Source organism: Oxyura jamaicensis, chromosome 2 (assembly GCF_011077185.1).
Source record: "Oxyura jamaicensis isolate SHBP4307 breed ruddy duck chromosome 2, BPBGC_Ojam_1.0, whole genome shotgun sequence".
Classification (NCBI taxonomy): Eukaryota; Metazoa; Chordata; class Aves; order Anseriformes; family Anatidae; genus Oxyura; species Oxyura jamaicensis.
In genome coordinates, this window is record NC_048894.1 from 47,594,258 (window position 1) to 47,609,370 (window position 15,113).

Here is a 15,113-nt window from a genome sequence, read left to right on the forward strand (position 1 = left end):
AGAAAAAAACGTGTGACAGGTAAGGATCTGCCTGTGTCCCACCACACTGGTGAGGCAAAGCCACTTTTGCAGCATAGGGGTGGCAATGCAGCTTCACGTGGAAAGGCCCCCTGCTCAAATCCCATAGCCTTGCCTGTCTTTGTTCAGGTGCCTCATGGCCACTGCAGAATATACATTTTATATAAAGAGATTAAATGTGGTATGGGTGTGGGCAGGGGTATGATGGAAACAGTACAAAATTTGATGAAAAGGCCTGTACTGGAGGCTGGAAGCTGGGCAAAAGACGGAATAGTTCTGCTGGTGGGAGGTGGTGAGTGATTGCCATTGCATCACTTGTTTTTCTTCATATATTAAATGGTCTTTATCTCAACCCATTATTTTTTTTCTTGCTTATGCCCTTTTAATTCTTTCCTCCATCCTGTTGGAATGAGCAGCTGTGTAGGGTCTTTGCTGCTGCTTGGGGTCAACCCACCACAATGTCTCTTTCCTTGGTATCAAAACCCCTTGCTGAATGCAGTGATCCTGTAATTAGTAAGTGCTTTGCACTGGGGAGTGAAGTGAGGAAGAGAGAGACAGCACAGGGCTCTTTTTGCATCTCAGTAATGAAGGCACCCACATTTATACTCACTGGTCTGTGGAGATTTTGGTCAGTTTACAAAGAACAGTGCAGAAGGAGAAAAAAAGAATCAAACTGGCATTAATGGGAGAGGCTGTTTTATTGCTCATCTTCACCACTTTTTCTATCAGTTGCAAAAACAGAGGCTCACCTGTGCTTCTGCCACCAGCTGCAGCAGGGTTGCTTTAGAAAATCAAGTGTGGAGTGAAGAGGACAGCTGATTTAATGATAATATATCCTGGTAGGAACGGTCAATTTCAATGTACTTAAGACTCATTTACTTGTTTTATGAACAGTACGGTGAATATTTCCTTTTAATCTCACTGTGACTCTATTTATAGGATGAGATAAAATGCGATAACTGAAGGGTATTTTGGCTACTGTAGGAATTCACATAAGCCTTATGACAGCATTTATTGTGCAATGCATTCAAGGCTCGGACCTTATCTGCATTGTGTCTTTGGTCTGTCTTGTAGGGACTTCCTACATTTGCTTCAGTGTAACAACATTTGTCTAATGTAGATTATAAAATAATTTTAATACTCATCTTTTAAAATGAATTGTCAGAACAATAAAGCAGGTAGAAGACTTACAGCAATCTCCTACATTTGCTGCTGCAATGATGACCTGTGAAGCATCCCCAGCCCCCACAAGACAAATATACAATGACCCCAAACTGCAGAGAAGTTGCTAAGGCTTCAGTCTTGAAACTGATTGAACATGGCTGGTTGATTCCTGTGTCCCAACTGTCCCAGAAGGCCCAGCATCCTTCTGCTGAGAATATGGCTATGTGGATCCAATTGATCCAATTGATCCAGATTGATTTCTGGCAGCGTAGCAGTACTGTTTCCATGGTAGGCCCTGCTTTTACACCAGGTCAGTGGTCCTTGGTGGTCCTCAGTTCCAGAGCTCTCTCAAAATTCCTAACTATTGGATAATTAGAAAAGTAGTTGGTTGTAAACCCTTACGAGGCTGAGCACCCTCACCTGGCTGAACCCAGACCTGTAGGTTGCTGAACTTTTCCTTGAGGCAATGTTTAAAACCAGCTGTTATCTCCCAAGGTGTAGTTTTTCTCCACAGGACTCTCCTGTCAGAGCCTTGCTAGGACTGTTGCGGTGGGATATTCCATGCGCCAGGCTGTATGCTGTGCTTATCTGGGGAGCACCTTAGGTTGGCACCGCTGCCGGAGGATGTTCAGCTGCTTATTCTGACACCTGAGCAGCCCGCCCTGTGCTGGCACAAGCTGTTGTGCGGCTCAGCAGCCTGAAGCCAACCTGTCGTTGCACCTGTTACCCAGCCTGGCATCGGTAATCATTTTAGCTTACGTGACGAGATTAATTCCTGAACAAGGAGGACCTTTATAAGTGACCGGATCTGAGCTATGCTCAGACAGCAACATGTTGATGATTTATTATTTTCACCCTTACGTTTTCATCTTAAACGAACTTGAATGACTTTAAAACGCCCTGAATTTATTCTGGGAGCTAAGATGGAGCCTGTGCGGTGCCTTCTATAGGGATAAACTGTCGCTTCAAAATACGTTATTTCCTCAAAACAGCTTCACGAGGCTTTCTTAAAACACGGGTATTTACGTTAGCAGCAGCTGCCCCCCCCCCAGCGCACCGGCGGCCAGCCCGCCTTCAGGCCCGGCCCCCTCTCACGGCGGCCGCAGCCCCGGCGGCCGCGCGCGCACAGGCGGCGGGGCGGCCTCGCCGCCCATTGGCGGAGGCGGTGCCGGTCCCCGCGGCGTCGCGGGGCTTGCCGGGGCCCCGGCCCGCTGCGGGAGCGGAGGGGGCATGGCGGGGGCCGCGGCGCGGCGAGCAGGTCGGGGCCGGCGGTGTCGGGCGGGCGTGAGCGGGAGGGAGCCGCCGGCTGGGGGCGGTTGGGGCGTGCGGGAGGGGCAGGGGAGGCCCCGCCCGAGAACCGGTCCGGCGGCTGGCGGCGGGGCTGCGGTCGGAGGGGCGCGGGGCCGCCCGCCCGCCCCGCTCCCCCTCGCCGTGCTCGGTGCTGCGCTCACGCCTCCCGTCTCCCCCCGCCTTCCGCCAGGTCCCGGCTGCGCGAGGGAGGCCGCGGTGGCGGCGGCGCCGCATCCCGCCGAGGCGTGTGGCTGAAAGCGACGGCGCCCGGTCGGCGGCTCGGCCCGGCCGCCTGCCCCCGCCATGGAGACGGACGGCCTGGAGTGGCTGCTGGTGCCCATGCGGCAGCTGGTGGCCTGGGGCGCCGCCGGGGCCATGGTGTTCGGCGGCGTGGTGCCCTACATCCCGCAGTACAGGGACATCAGGCGGACGCAGAACGCCGAGGGCTTCTCCACCTACGTGTGCCTGGTGTTGCTGGTGGCAAACATCCTGCGGATCCTCTTCTGGTAAGCGGGTTCTGCACGTGCGTGCGTGGATCTCCACGCTGCCAAAACTTCACGCTCGTGTTCTGACTTCTAAGCTTTGATTTAGGGCACTTGAGGAAATAACGCCTTTTATGTGCTTTTTTTTCCCCCCCCTCTCTTCAACGTCAAAAAACTGTTTTGCCCCTGGTGGCTGAATCTGCACCGAGGGAAACGAACTGGGCACAGGAATGCTGTGTGTTGCCCTTGCCAGATCTGATCGCTAGTCTTGTGGTGTTCCAAACACGACCTTTTTTTGACTCATTGGTAAATAAAAAAGGTTTATTTTAAGTCAGACTTTTTTTTTTTTTTTTTTTTTTTTTTTGCTCTTTTATATTTCCCTTTCCCTCCAGCTCTGTTCTCTGAGTGAAGGCCCCAGTCCTGCGTGCTTGTTTTAACATCCAGTAGGTATTAAAGTTGCTGGGACGCTTGCCAGATGTTCTTGCATTTTCCTGAGATGCCAGCTGGCTTCAGAGGAGGTTCACTTCCGGAGCTCCACAGATGAAAGCATCGTAATTTGATAAGCAGGAAAATGGTGGGCTGTTTTTCAAAGCACATTCTTCCTGTTTCCAACATACTTTCCAATATTTAAAGGCGTGTTTGTTTTCATAGTTTAATCTTGTGCTGTTAAACAAAGACTGTTTTATTAGGGCTTGCATGATTTCTGTGAATAAATTTTATTAACTTACATTCCTTGTTACTTCTAATAGTGTAGATGCTGCAGCATTGGTAATATATTTGAGAAAACAATGATGAGAAAGTCTGGGAAATGACTGCAACTAAGAACAGTTATTCTAAGAATATTTTGACCTAAAATAGCGCTTTGTAGTCTGCAAAGGACTGATAGGTAACAAGCTACTTCCTTCTGTTGGTTTCCAGTTTCTTTTTAAAGCTTTTCTACTTCCGTCAGCATATGCAGCTTTCTGGATTCTTCTTCAGCAAAATCAGTGTTGCACTAGAGCAGGGAAAACTGTGGACCCTCTCCTGAGACCATGGCCAGCAGTTGAACTGAGGAATCATCACTAGATCAGAGCTACTTGTTGCGTTGGAGAAAGCATCTGCAAGAGAAGTGTATGGAACAGGTGCTGGAAAAAGCAAAAGGAAAGTAGAGCTGACAGGAAGGGAGAAATTAAAGATTTTTTTTGTTGTTGTTTTACTGAGGAAGCTGAAATATACAAATGATTTACAGCTGAATGGAGATGCTGGCAGTTCCTAGGTAACCCAAGAGAGTGCATGTGTTCAATGAGATACCGAGTATGGAAGAGCTGAAAAATCTTTATTTTGAGTTGATTTTAAGTATATCTCATTAAGAGATGTGCAGAAGAATAAATACTATGAGTAGTGAAAAATTTTATTTGATATTAACTTTAAAAGCTTTGTCAGCATTTGAAAAGAGAGAGAATGCAGTTACATTGGTTGTGTGATATTTTTTAAAAAATATTTTTTATTTTACTTTTTACTGTGTGTATTTGAGCTATATAATAGTATTACTCCTTGACACACAGTAGTTCTGTGTGCGCTCTGGTCATCTCAGAGCTCGTCACTGATGGCTTCGTACATCATATACATAGACATATCTGGCATGGCTACAGCAGGAGCATAAGGGATGCTGCTGGCTTGTGATACAGCCTCTTCCACAGGGTTATACTCTAGGCACGAGCCTGCAGAAACCTTTCTATCTATGCTTATAAGGAAGTGTTTGTTTCCTGTCTTGTAGCTAAATAGAAAGGAGACTTGCATAATGATAATTCAGTGTTCACGGAAAGAGAATATTTAGTTTCTCTACTTGTAAAGATTAGGCATCCTTACTAGTCCCCAATACACGCTAGTAAGTCACAAATACAGTATTGAGGGTGGATATTGTCCTTGGCCATATGGTTGATTAAAGTAAGATAGCAGAGCAAGAGCCTCAGGTTTATTTGAACATGTTTCAAATTCACCTGTAGAGCAACTTCGCAAAACGATTTTTCTTTTAATTGTGTAATGTCATCTACAGCTGATGATATTGTGTACCTTATCTGGGATGCAGCTCTCTAGGTAATGTGACATAAGCATCAGAATTATTTTAATCATGTGTCATTGGAGGGAATTAGAAGGTTTTGGTATATTTGATTTTAAATTTTTTGAATAATTTGATCCATTCTTGTACTGGAACAGAGCTGTTTATTTTGTTTTGCATATAATTTTCCCCAGTCTGACTTTCAAAGTACCAGTTGATAAGACCAGTCCTTCTCTTTAGCAAATCAATCCAGACCTTAACACAGGTCTCTCTTCTGCAACCTTCAGTGACATTTGGTTGCTATTTTCAATTGTTTTTAGTTTCTCTTCATTACTTTATCGTGTATGTGCCAGATTCATCCTTCCTGACTTCCCCTCCACTCTGATCCAAAAATAAGTACTGAAAATGCTAGGCTTTAAAAACTCTCAGGTACTAATTGTGTTCCTTTGCAGGCTCTTAATTATTTCTTAGGATGGCTGTTTGTTTATTTTAACTTCAAAGACATTTCTCTAATCTGCTGATTGTTTCCGTTGTTACTTCCAGATTTTCCTTAATTTCATATGTTTTTCTTAAATACAAGGGTCACAGAGCTGAGTGTCACATTTTTCCAAACCAGACACAACAGGAACAGACAGTTTCTGCCTTTTATGCCATGTTCACTATGTGTTTTCATTCTTATGTGTGCTGGTCTTTCTGTGTCTGTGTCAGTCATAACAGATGTCTAGGCGTCCAGTCCCACCTCTCCCCTCTGGCTTTACTCTGCCTGTTTGCTTAAGCGCTGGGACAATTCCCTCATTTCCCATTTGTGAATGGGCAGATTCCACGTGTTCTAGAACTCTGCTCCTCTCCCTCTGATGTTGTCATGAAGTTTGATGTCCTCTCCAAATAGAGTATTTATTTCCAATTCTTCTTGGCATATTTTTGTAGGTGGAGTGGTAGCACTGTGATGGTAGCTAATGAACAAAGAAGTTCTGAGAGCAAAGATAACAATCCTGTTTCCAGTTACCTCTTTTGAATTTCGTCTCCTCTGATTACACTGTTTATAATGCTAAGCAATTTTTAAAGTCAGAGGATGTAGTACACTTCTGCTTCTCTTCATCTTCCTCCCACCTAAACCTTTAATTTCATGGCGTGCTCAAAGAGTGTACATTTGCTAGTGATGACAGTAACACGTTATCTACTAAGCCACTCTTCATGCTTCTGTATTTCAGAGCGTCTCAAAACTTCATCTTTAGAAAGAGAGTTCTGCTTTCACTTTGGTGTGTTTGGCCTTGTCTGTTCCAGTAGCGAGCTTTATGCCAGACCTTCATGGAAAAGCAGTGGGAGAGGACTGGCCTGCAAGAATGAAAACTGCATACAGATAGCAGTGTGCATGAGTCTGTTTCACTTTGTTTATGCATATGTGGCTTTCGTTTAGGAAAAAGAAAGTAGAAGTTTGAGCATGCAAACTTTTGGTCTAATATGTTAACAGCCTGTTAAGTCTTTGTTCCTTTTAAAGAGGATTAAAAAATACCAAAAATAGACAGTCTGTGCCCACAGCATCACACAGTGGGGTCTCCATTTGCTAATGTGAAAAGTAGATTTTGTGCTGTGACTAGACATTATGAAGTTTTGTTTTTCATAATAATAATCTATTGTTACACTGTTGTATAATGCTTCAAATCAGTGCTTGCTTTGGGTCACCAGGGTAGCTGCTTGTTGCAATTGATTATCAGTATCAGCTGCTTCTTTGCTCTAGTCAGTGTTGCTTTTCCTATCTCTCGTCTTCAAGCCCCATAGATCATCATTTTTAACTCTCCACTCAGTTCAGCTTCTGGGCTAGTTGGCTTGAGAAGGTCTGCACTGTGGATAAAGATGAAGAGGCAGTACAAAACTCACTGCCTTCCTAGTTCTGCTACATATGACAAGCTCCAAAAAATCTTCTGTCAATTTCTTTTCATCTATTTTTGATGGAACACTTGAGTACCATTTTTGTTAGCTGATTCTTCCTGTACTTGCTAGAGTTAGCACTGATTTCTTGTTCTAAATCAGTTGGTAAAATATCCAAGGGATACGCGCTCTTACTGGTGCTTGAGCTTGGGGTGGTCAGCGATCTGGTGAAGTTGTCTTGCGCTGTTTTGAAGTTGAGGGCTGGCTGCCAGCTTCAGAGCTCACAGCGTCACTTGAACATGACGGTGACAAAGATGAACATGCCTTCTTGGCTTGTCTGCCCTTCAGTTTGCCAGCTGACTAGCTTTGAATTGCTGTGATTGAGAACAGGAATAAGAAGGTGAAGGGTTGTGTAATCAGTTGGGAGTGGAGCATGCAGAAGAATTTGCGAGTTCTCTCTCCCTTCCCTCATTGTCCCCTTCTTTTGTTTAAAACAGAGCTTATAATGAAAGAAATTGTGGTTTCTTACATTATTAAAACCAGAATAAATACATAACTGGAGGAAAAAGAACCACAGATTCACTAGAAGTCAGCAGTAAGCATTTTAGTTGTATCTTGGGAAAGTTCAGCCAAAAGCTTCCTGCTGTTTACAGAGGGCTTTGGACTTTTTTCAGTTGTGCAGTCAATAAAATTCTTCATACAGTAGTATAACATAACTTGGGTATTCAGGAAGAGAATCTTCTTTCCATGAATTTTGAGATGCAATTCTGCAGGCTGGTGGCTTAAGCCTCATGCAGTAACATCAGAAATCCCAACAACAGAAAGTAACACAAAGCCTTCCAATTTTTGAGTTGTTCTTGCAAAATTGTTGCCTTGAGGCAAACTCTAGAAACAAGTTCTGACAGTAACGGAAAAGGCAGAAGCTACTGATTTTGTTATTTCTGAGCAAAGTCACCCCCCTACCTGTTCCACATCAGTTCATCTGAAACAAACTAGGTTCTGAAAGCTAATGCCAGTAGAATTGAGAGCTTTCTGTGCTGGAGTCTGTATAATCAGCTTCCTGTTACTAACAGGCTTACTGAGACAAGTATGCAGCTGGAGGTGATCTGTAGGAAGGTGTTGGACTTGCTGTTGGATCGGGTAGGCTCCTATATGTTTGTTTATTTTGCTGCAACACCTACGGTGTCACTTGTGGGTCAGGTCCTGATGTTGGGTGTTGCTTTGACTTCAGGTAGTAGGCCAGTGGTGTCTGTAGGACGTACTGTGGGAAGGAGAAACTTTTAAGACTCCTGTTACTAAAATTAATACTGGTAGCTTTTTCCATACGGGGAGGGTGAGATGATGCTATAAATACAACTTTGAGAGATTGCTTTACCTGTGGTCTGCTAGTGGAGTCTTGCTCGGGTACTGAGAGCAAAAGTGCTGTGCAATTCCTCCTCCTCCTTATAAATGCCAAGTACAAAATGCACTGCTGTTCTGTACAAAGAGTAAAGTAGTAGGATCTTGTACGCCCAAGTGAGATGCTTGTTGTGGGTCCTCTGTGATGTCCTAGAAGTTTACATGTCGAGGAAGTCATATAAAGAAATCCTGTTGTTAAACTAGTTTCTTCCTTGAGTTTCTTGCTGACTACATTCTGTGATTGTGTGGGCTGTCTTTTAAGATAGCTGTCATGCTGCTACCTTGGGCTATTTCCTGTGGCCCAGGCAGTGGCATACAGTGTCCTGCACGCTTTCCATCTTGCCTAGAATCTTTAACTTCCCAAAGAGTTGAAAAAGTTGATCCGGGGTGGTGGAGCCTGTGGTAACTTCGGTTGCTTGATGGTTTCTACTATCGCAGTAAGTAGAACTGCCTTTGTGAGCCAGGGCAGTGCTGTGATGGCCCTGTGCAGGGGCAGAACACAAAGAGAAAGCCTTGCCCTGGGCTGGACATTGCTGGGGATAGCAGACAGCAGCTGGAAGCTGGAATGGTGGCCGTGAGCATAGGAGGAAACAATGCAGTCAGGATGGTGGTGATCTGGTTGCACCAACAGCAATCAATTTCTTTTGAGAGATGTTTTAGGAAAAGAGATGCTGTTTAATCTAGTTTGGGCTTCTTTTTCACAGGGCTGGATTAACAGGATTGTTGCAGTAGGATTGAGGCATACTGATGGAATTACATAGTTTTGCCAATGACTTGTTAGTTTCTGTTGTGGCCTGCATGTCTCCTCCTCTTGTCTTTGTCTCCTGACCAGACATTATTTTAAAGCTGTTGAAATACTAATGAAATGTAAGACCCTACCCTCTTTTTTATTTCGCGTGTAGAATTAGTACTAGTTCTTTTTGTTTACATTTTACAGTGGAAAAACTTTGTGTAGTCCAACATTTGAAGTATGAGGTCTTTGAATATTGCAAATGTCATGACTGATTGCATCATCACATAACATTGTAGTTGTAGGGTGAAATAATAATGATGTCATCCCCAAGGCTTCAAAGTTGTTCTTTTCTGTGAACCTCTTCTAGGATCACAGAATCACAGAATTGTAGGGGTTGGAAGGGACCTCAAAAGATCATCGGGTCCAGCCCCCCTGCCAAAGCAGGTTCGTCAGAGCAGGCTGCCCAGGTAGGCGTCCAGATGGGCCTTGAATATCTCCAGAGAAGGAGACTCCACAACCTCTCTAGGCAGCCTGTTCCAGTGAACAGGATCTTAAGGCTCTCCATCTTTCTCTCTTAATCTACTTCAGTGTTCGTCCCCTCCCAGCTCCTGCCTTGACAAAGACAAGAATAACATCTGCTGGACAGAAAGGAAAGCATCCTGAGTGAACAGAACATGGGGACAGCTTGCTCTCCCAGCAGTGCTTGCATCTTGTAGTGCTCCTGGATCAACCTGATAGAGGAATCTTGCCTTGGCAGATCTTGATATCAGTGTGAAGTAGAGTAAGCAGCTTGGAGTGGTGTGTGTTTCTGTGATCCTGAGCAAAAAGTGCTTTGGCTTTATTTTTACATCTTAGGAAACCACTTTTTTTTTTTTTTTTTTTTTAAGTAAGAATCTTCACAATTGTGGTTTACAGAACAGTTCTTGTGTGTTGGGAGTTTTGATGTGCTTTTTTAATTGTCAAAGAGAGAAAAAATCTGCCATAATACTTCCAGTCTCATTTGCATTAAGGCTGTAATGATGGCAAATTGTTACGACAAGACAGCAGGTGGCCTTGCTTGTGTGTGTTTGTAGTGGGTGGATGTTTGTACTCTAAGCCATACATTTGTCAAACAGCCCTTACTGGATCGCCAGTAGTATCATCAGCAGGGAGAAACTAACCTTGCAGCAATCTGTGCTGGATTTACTGTCATAATAGCTTCTAGCTTATTGCACTGCTAGCTCAGCCCCTCTTGAATACCTTATGACTTTACATGCAAATGTATTTGTAATTGGAGAGGGTTTTTCTAAGCTTGGAGTAAAAATTTTTAACTGTGCGTTAATTCTAACTAAGTTTTAGCTGTTTTTTCCTCATTCCCTGAGTAGGAGATAAATAAAACAGCAGTAAATTCCAGTGGTTCAGGGTAATTGACCACAGTCAGCAACAGAGGCTGCACGAGCTTTGGAATCGTGGGCATGGGACATAGACTGGGCCAAATTTTCTTTCTTCTACCATGCATTTTTCCCAGTGCAGTGAAAGCCAGAGTCCTCTGTGCTTGCAGTTACATGTATCAGTTGTGTTACTTCCTTCCTTGTGATGTCCTCCAAATGTGTTAAGATACTGGCTGTTGTGGCCCACCACAAATCCACTGATGGTAGAAAGAAGGGTAAGACTTCTGTGTACTAGTGAAGTATCTGTCACTGTTACCCTTCCAGTGGTGTCTACTAGTGGTGTCTTTGACAATGGTGTGGAGGCTGAAGGTGTTGTAGTTTTCTGGCTGTGCCAAAGAACTATTATGGTGCACAAACTACATAAAAGTATTCCCTAAGTATGCCAGGGAATACTTAGCCACTTTGATTGCTGTGGGCTGGTTGGCTGCTCTGTACAGGAAGATTTCCAAGGAAGCTGGTCTGATGTCCCTTATCAGTTTGTTCATAACAAGAAAAAAATCTATCTCTGTTGGAATGGTTGTAGGGTAAGTTCAGTATTCTGTGAATGATGAACTTTTTTTATTTTTATTGATTTATTTATTTATTTTTACCAACAGAGCTCTGCCACTGAATTAGCCCAAGCATAAGGAATGATATTTTACCTTAGAGCAGGTACTGTCTAGAGGTTTTTATTGTGGCCTTGGATGTGGCCTTGCAGATGGCAGTGTAGCTGAGGTCTCTTGACAGCATGACATGCTTGGAGAAAGGTGTTAGTAACTGCTGTCAGGGAAGGCCTGTGTAACATCGTGCAGGCTGAAGGAGCTGGGGAGTACAGCGATGCGTCTTCACCATTCTCAGCCTCTCTGTCCTCAAGGCATAAAATACAGAAGAGTTGAGCAGAGAGAAGCATCTCCATGTGTTGTGTAGTCTTCCTATTGTTAATCTAATATCCTTGGAGGGCTGCATGTGAAAAGCTTCTGCCCTTTACCCCTAATCTACTTAAGGAGCACGTCTGGTGAGGTTTGCTGAACTTTCATCAAGCGATGCAGGAAGAGAAACTTGTAGGAGTCATGAGTCTTCACCAAAGGGTCATGTGTTCATGTGGCAGAACCGTATGCAAGCACAGAAGAGAAAGCCCTTCAGTAGAGACTGGCCACAATCCGAATTTCTCTTTTTGTATTACGTTCAGGAAAGCTCAGTAGGCCCTACCCCACATCACCTGTGAGCAAACAGAAATTGCATTTGGGGCAGGGAGGGGAAGAGGAGAGGGCAAGAGAGGACCAAGTGTGAATGTTCAGTTCTAGTATCTTTTAGACTTCTTTATTTCCCAAACCTTGGTATAAATTAGATATAACCTGGTAAGTGAGTTGGTGTGTTTTGCTGACCTGCTGCTCAGATATCTGGAGGCAGACAAAGCATGAGGCTTATATATATATATATATAAAATATATATTTTATATATTTTCTATAGGAGGAAGCTATGTTAATCCTACTAAGCTAATAGCTATGGGTATTTTTGTACAGGACAAATGTCCTCAACAATAAAAAATTGAGAGAGAGAAGTTTTGCACGGATGTCCCTGTGAAATCAGTGGGCTATATATATGGAGAGAATATGTAGCTGATCTTAGTGCAGCATAACTCTCCAGTCTCCGTGCGGTTTCAGCTGCTGTTGAATCTGCTTGTCCTTTCAATATAATAGGTTTGCTGCTGGTTTCAGAAACCAAAACTTAAGCTTCTAGTTTCACAACTACTAGGATCAGTCCACAGGGAGGATGTTTTATCCAACAACCTTGTTACTCCTGTAAGGGGATTGAGACTGTGAGCCTACTATATGTGCATCTAGATTTGGCTAGTGACTTTTTCTTCTTGGCCTTTTCGCACCTGTTACAGTAAGGGTAGTTCAGGGTTTCCTTTTTCAGGTGCTTAGGGTGAAAGAATGAAAGTAACTGTAACATTTGTCATCTTTGAGATGTTTTATATGTTTTCCTTTCCTTTTTGTTTTTTGTTTTTGTTTTTTAGGTTTGGAAGGCGTTTTGAATCCCCTCTTTTGTGGCAAAGCATTATCATGATCATTACTATGTTACTGATGCTGAAACTGTGCACTGAAGTTCGTGTGTCCAACGACCTAAACATAAAACGCCGCTCTTTTGCAGGTTAGTGACAGGAACTAGTTGTTGCAGAATGAACCGTTTTGAAAGCATATTGCACTTTGTTTTGGACAAACGTTCTGCCTGAATTGCAACCCAGTCTCCTTTCTTGATGAATCAGTGTAGTGCTACGTGAACTTTTTTTTTTGAAACCACTTCCTTCCAGATGAATGTTTAACATTCTAACTTTATTTTAAATGGGTCTTGGTTCAATCTGGAAGTAGGAGTTGTTAATGTTTCATATCATGCCATAGGATACAGAGCTGGCTGTCACGCAGTTTTGCTAGCCTGGGTATTTTTTAAGATCTTGTCCTGTATAAGAGATTTTCTTCTAGTATATTCTCTGCTGTGTTCTTAGATGGGAGTTAGATCCTTATCATACACTATTATCTGAGATCTTGTTTTGCAGTTGCCAACACTTGCTTTTGCACAGAATTTATTTTCTGCTTAATAAATTATTGGCTATCAAAACAGGTGTTGTCATATTTTAGAAACAAAACTTTCATTTTGTATACCTTTTCCTTGTTTTTTCTAGTGTGGGAGTTATGGGAACTTTCATGTATATTTTTATATAGTTGTTTATCTCATTTTTAGGTATTGAAACTTTCAGTTGGGACCAGAGTATTATCCTTTATGTAATCAAATACTCTTGCTCTGCAGAATGTCTTTGTTTTTCTCCCCTCGCCCAGATAATGACGTGAAAGGGATAGTTTTTGTTTTTTTATCTTGAGTGACTTTGACTTACAACATTTTATATTACAGCTCATTACCAACAAGATCAGAATTAATACTACCAGCTTTTTGGCAGTTGTTTTAACAATATGGATGCGTAATTTATTCTCTCCATCTGTTCTCTTCACTCCCTAAAAATCAAGAGTCTGATTTAGTTCCAGATATTCATGGCCTTCATTATAAGGCAGTGGATACTGACAGTGCAGTAGGGTAATATAGCTGAGGAAGCTACTTCCATCCCTGCTCACTGTGGAGTGTAGTGTGAAACTGTTCAGTTAAGTGAGTTCATGTGGAAGGGGGGCTGCACTGCAGCTCCTGAACAAAAGCCGTGTCCTCTAGTATTGTCAGTCTGGCAGGATGAATGTTTTAAAAACTTAGTTTCATCCATATTTAGCAGCAGTTAAATCTGGGGCATATTTAGGAGGGATATGTATGCTTTCTGCCTCTCAATGCTTACATTTCATGAACTGGCAGAAAGGTTTCTCTGTGTGCACTTCATGAGGTGAAATTATCCTTGTGTGCGTTTGTGCACGCTCCTGCAGGCTCCCTCAGTAACCTTTGGACAAAAAGGGAGGCTATTCAGTGTAGTATATAGCCTTCTTTAAACATCTCTTCCTGAAAGACATACAGTTTTTTATACCAGGTAATGGAAACTCCGGAAGGTTGTGTTGTTTCATTTGATCCTTTTTCCTGAAACTCAGCTTGTTAGGTGTTTTACTAGCTAGAGAGATTGATTTTTACTTGTGGACCTTAATTATTTGTTATTGTTGGAATACTTGCATCCTCCCACAGACTTTGAGACCAGTTAAAACCCTTTTCTCATGCATGATGATTTTTCATGACTTACTTAAAAATCAATCTCAAATGTCATCAGGTTGGACAAAACAGACATACTGAGGACGTTGACCCTCTGCAAGCTGTAATGGGATGTCTCAGAACAAACATTTAATTGCATGCTAAACTCTTCAAGTGAGGCAGAAGAGGGTTTGTATTTCAAGCATGTTATGGGTCAAGTGAGATCTGCATTTCTAATCCTACTTCTAATCTTATCTTAAGTTTTATGGTGATTCAGACAAGCTGATAAATCTGTGTACTTACTTTCTTTCCTCATAGTTTACCAGGTTAGTGGGAAGCTAGGTTTGAAGTCAGTGTTTTTCATGAACCTTTCAGAATCCTGAGTGGAAGGTGCAAGATTTCTGTATGATAGTGTAATTTATAATCCCTCAATATGGCTGGTCTTCAATTTAAATCTTATTCTTCTTTAATTTCTATCCTCCCTCTGAATGTTTCTACAAAATAATCCAAAATATTTTGAAAGTGAAGTTGGTTTTACTGCTTTCTTGTATTACTAGTAAATGCTGCGTTTCCTCCCTAGTCACATTAGTATATTTTTATCGGTGTATCTTGGATTACGTGTATTCCTTTTTTTTTCTTTTCATTATTCTCACAATGAGGTCACTTAATAGTCTTGCAAAGAGAAAGCAAGTTGAAAGTGGCAGAGCCCATTTTGTGCTGCTCCTCTCTTCTTTTTGTTCTGGATACATAAATTGAGCCTTACACTGCAGGTACTGATTGAAAAGAAAATAAGCCCTCTTCATATGTCCAATTGTTGTATTATTTTTTTACACTTGACTGTATAGCCTGTTTTTAACTGTTCTGGATTGAAAGGGGAAAAAAAAAACAACACATTAAGAGAACAACAAAAACTTTATTTTAAACCCTGTAATAATAGGACAGTTTTCTGCATGTGATTACCTATGAAAAGTAGTGCTTATGTGAAGAAGTCCTCATATGAAGTCAACAGGCATGAATAATAGCTTACCATCTTTTA

At 42.5% G+C, this 15,113-nt stretch overlaps 1 protein-coding gene across 2 annotated transcripts in view; it reads left to right on the forward strand.

The window, feature by feature from the left end:
• The first annotated feature begins 2,702 nt into the window (after positions 1–2,702).
• The window catches only part of SLC66A2 (solute carrier family 66 member 2), a 55,511-nt gene continuing 43,100 nt past the window's right edge, over positions 2,703–15,113 (forward strand). For both annotated transcript variants that reach the window (XM_035318176.1, XM_035318178.1), the window contains exons 1-2: positions 2,703–2,978; positions 12,423–12,556. In XM_035318176.1, coding sequence (XP_035174067.1) covers positions 2,776–2,978; positions 12,423–12,556 — 337 coding nt within the window. In that variant the 5' untranslated portion in view covers positions 2,703–2,775. The remainder of the gene's footprint in view (positions 2,979–12,422; positions 12,557–15,113) is intronic.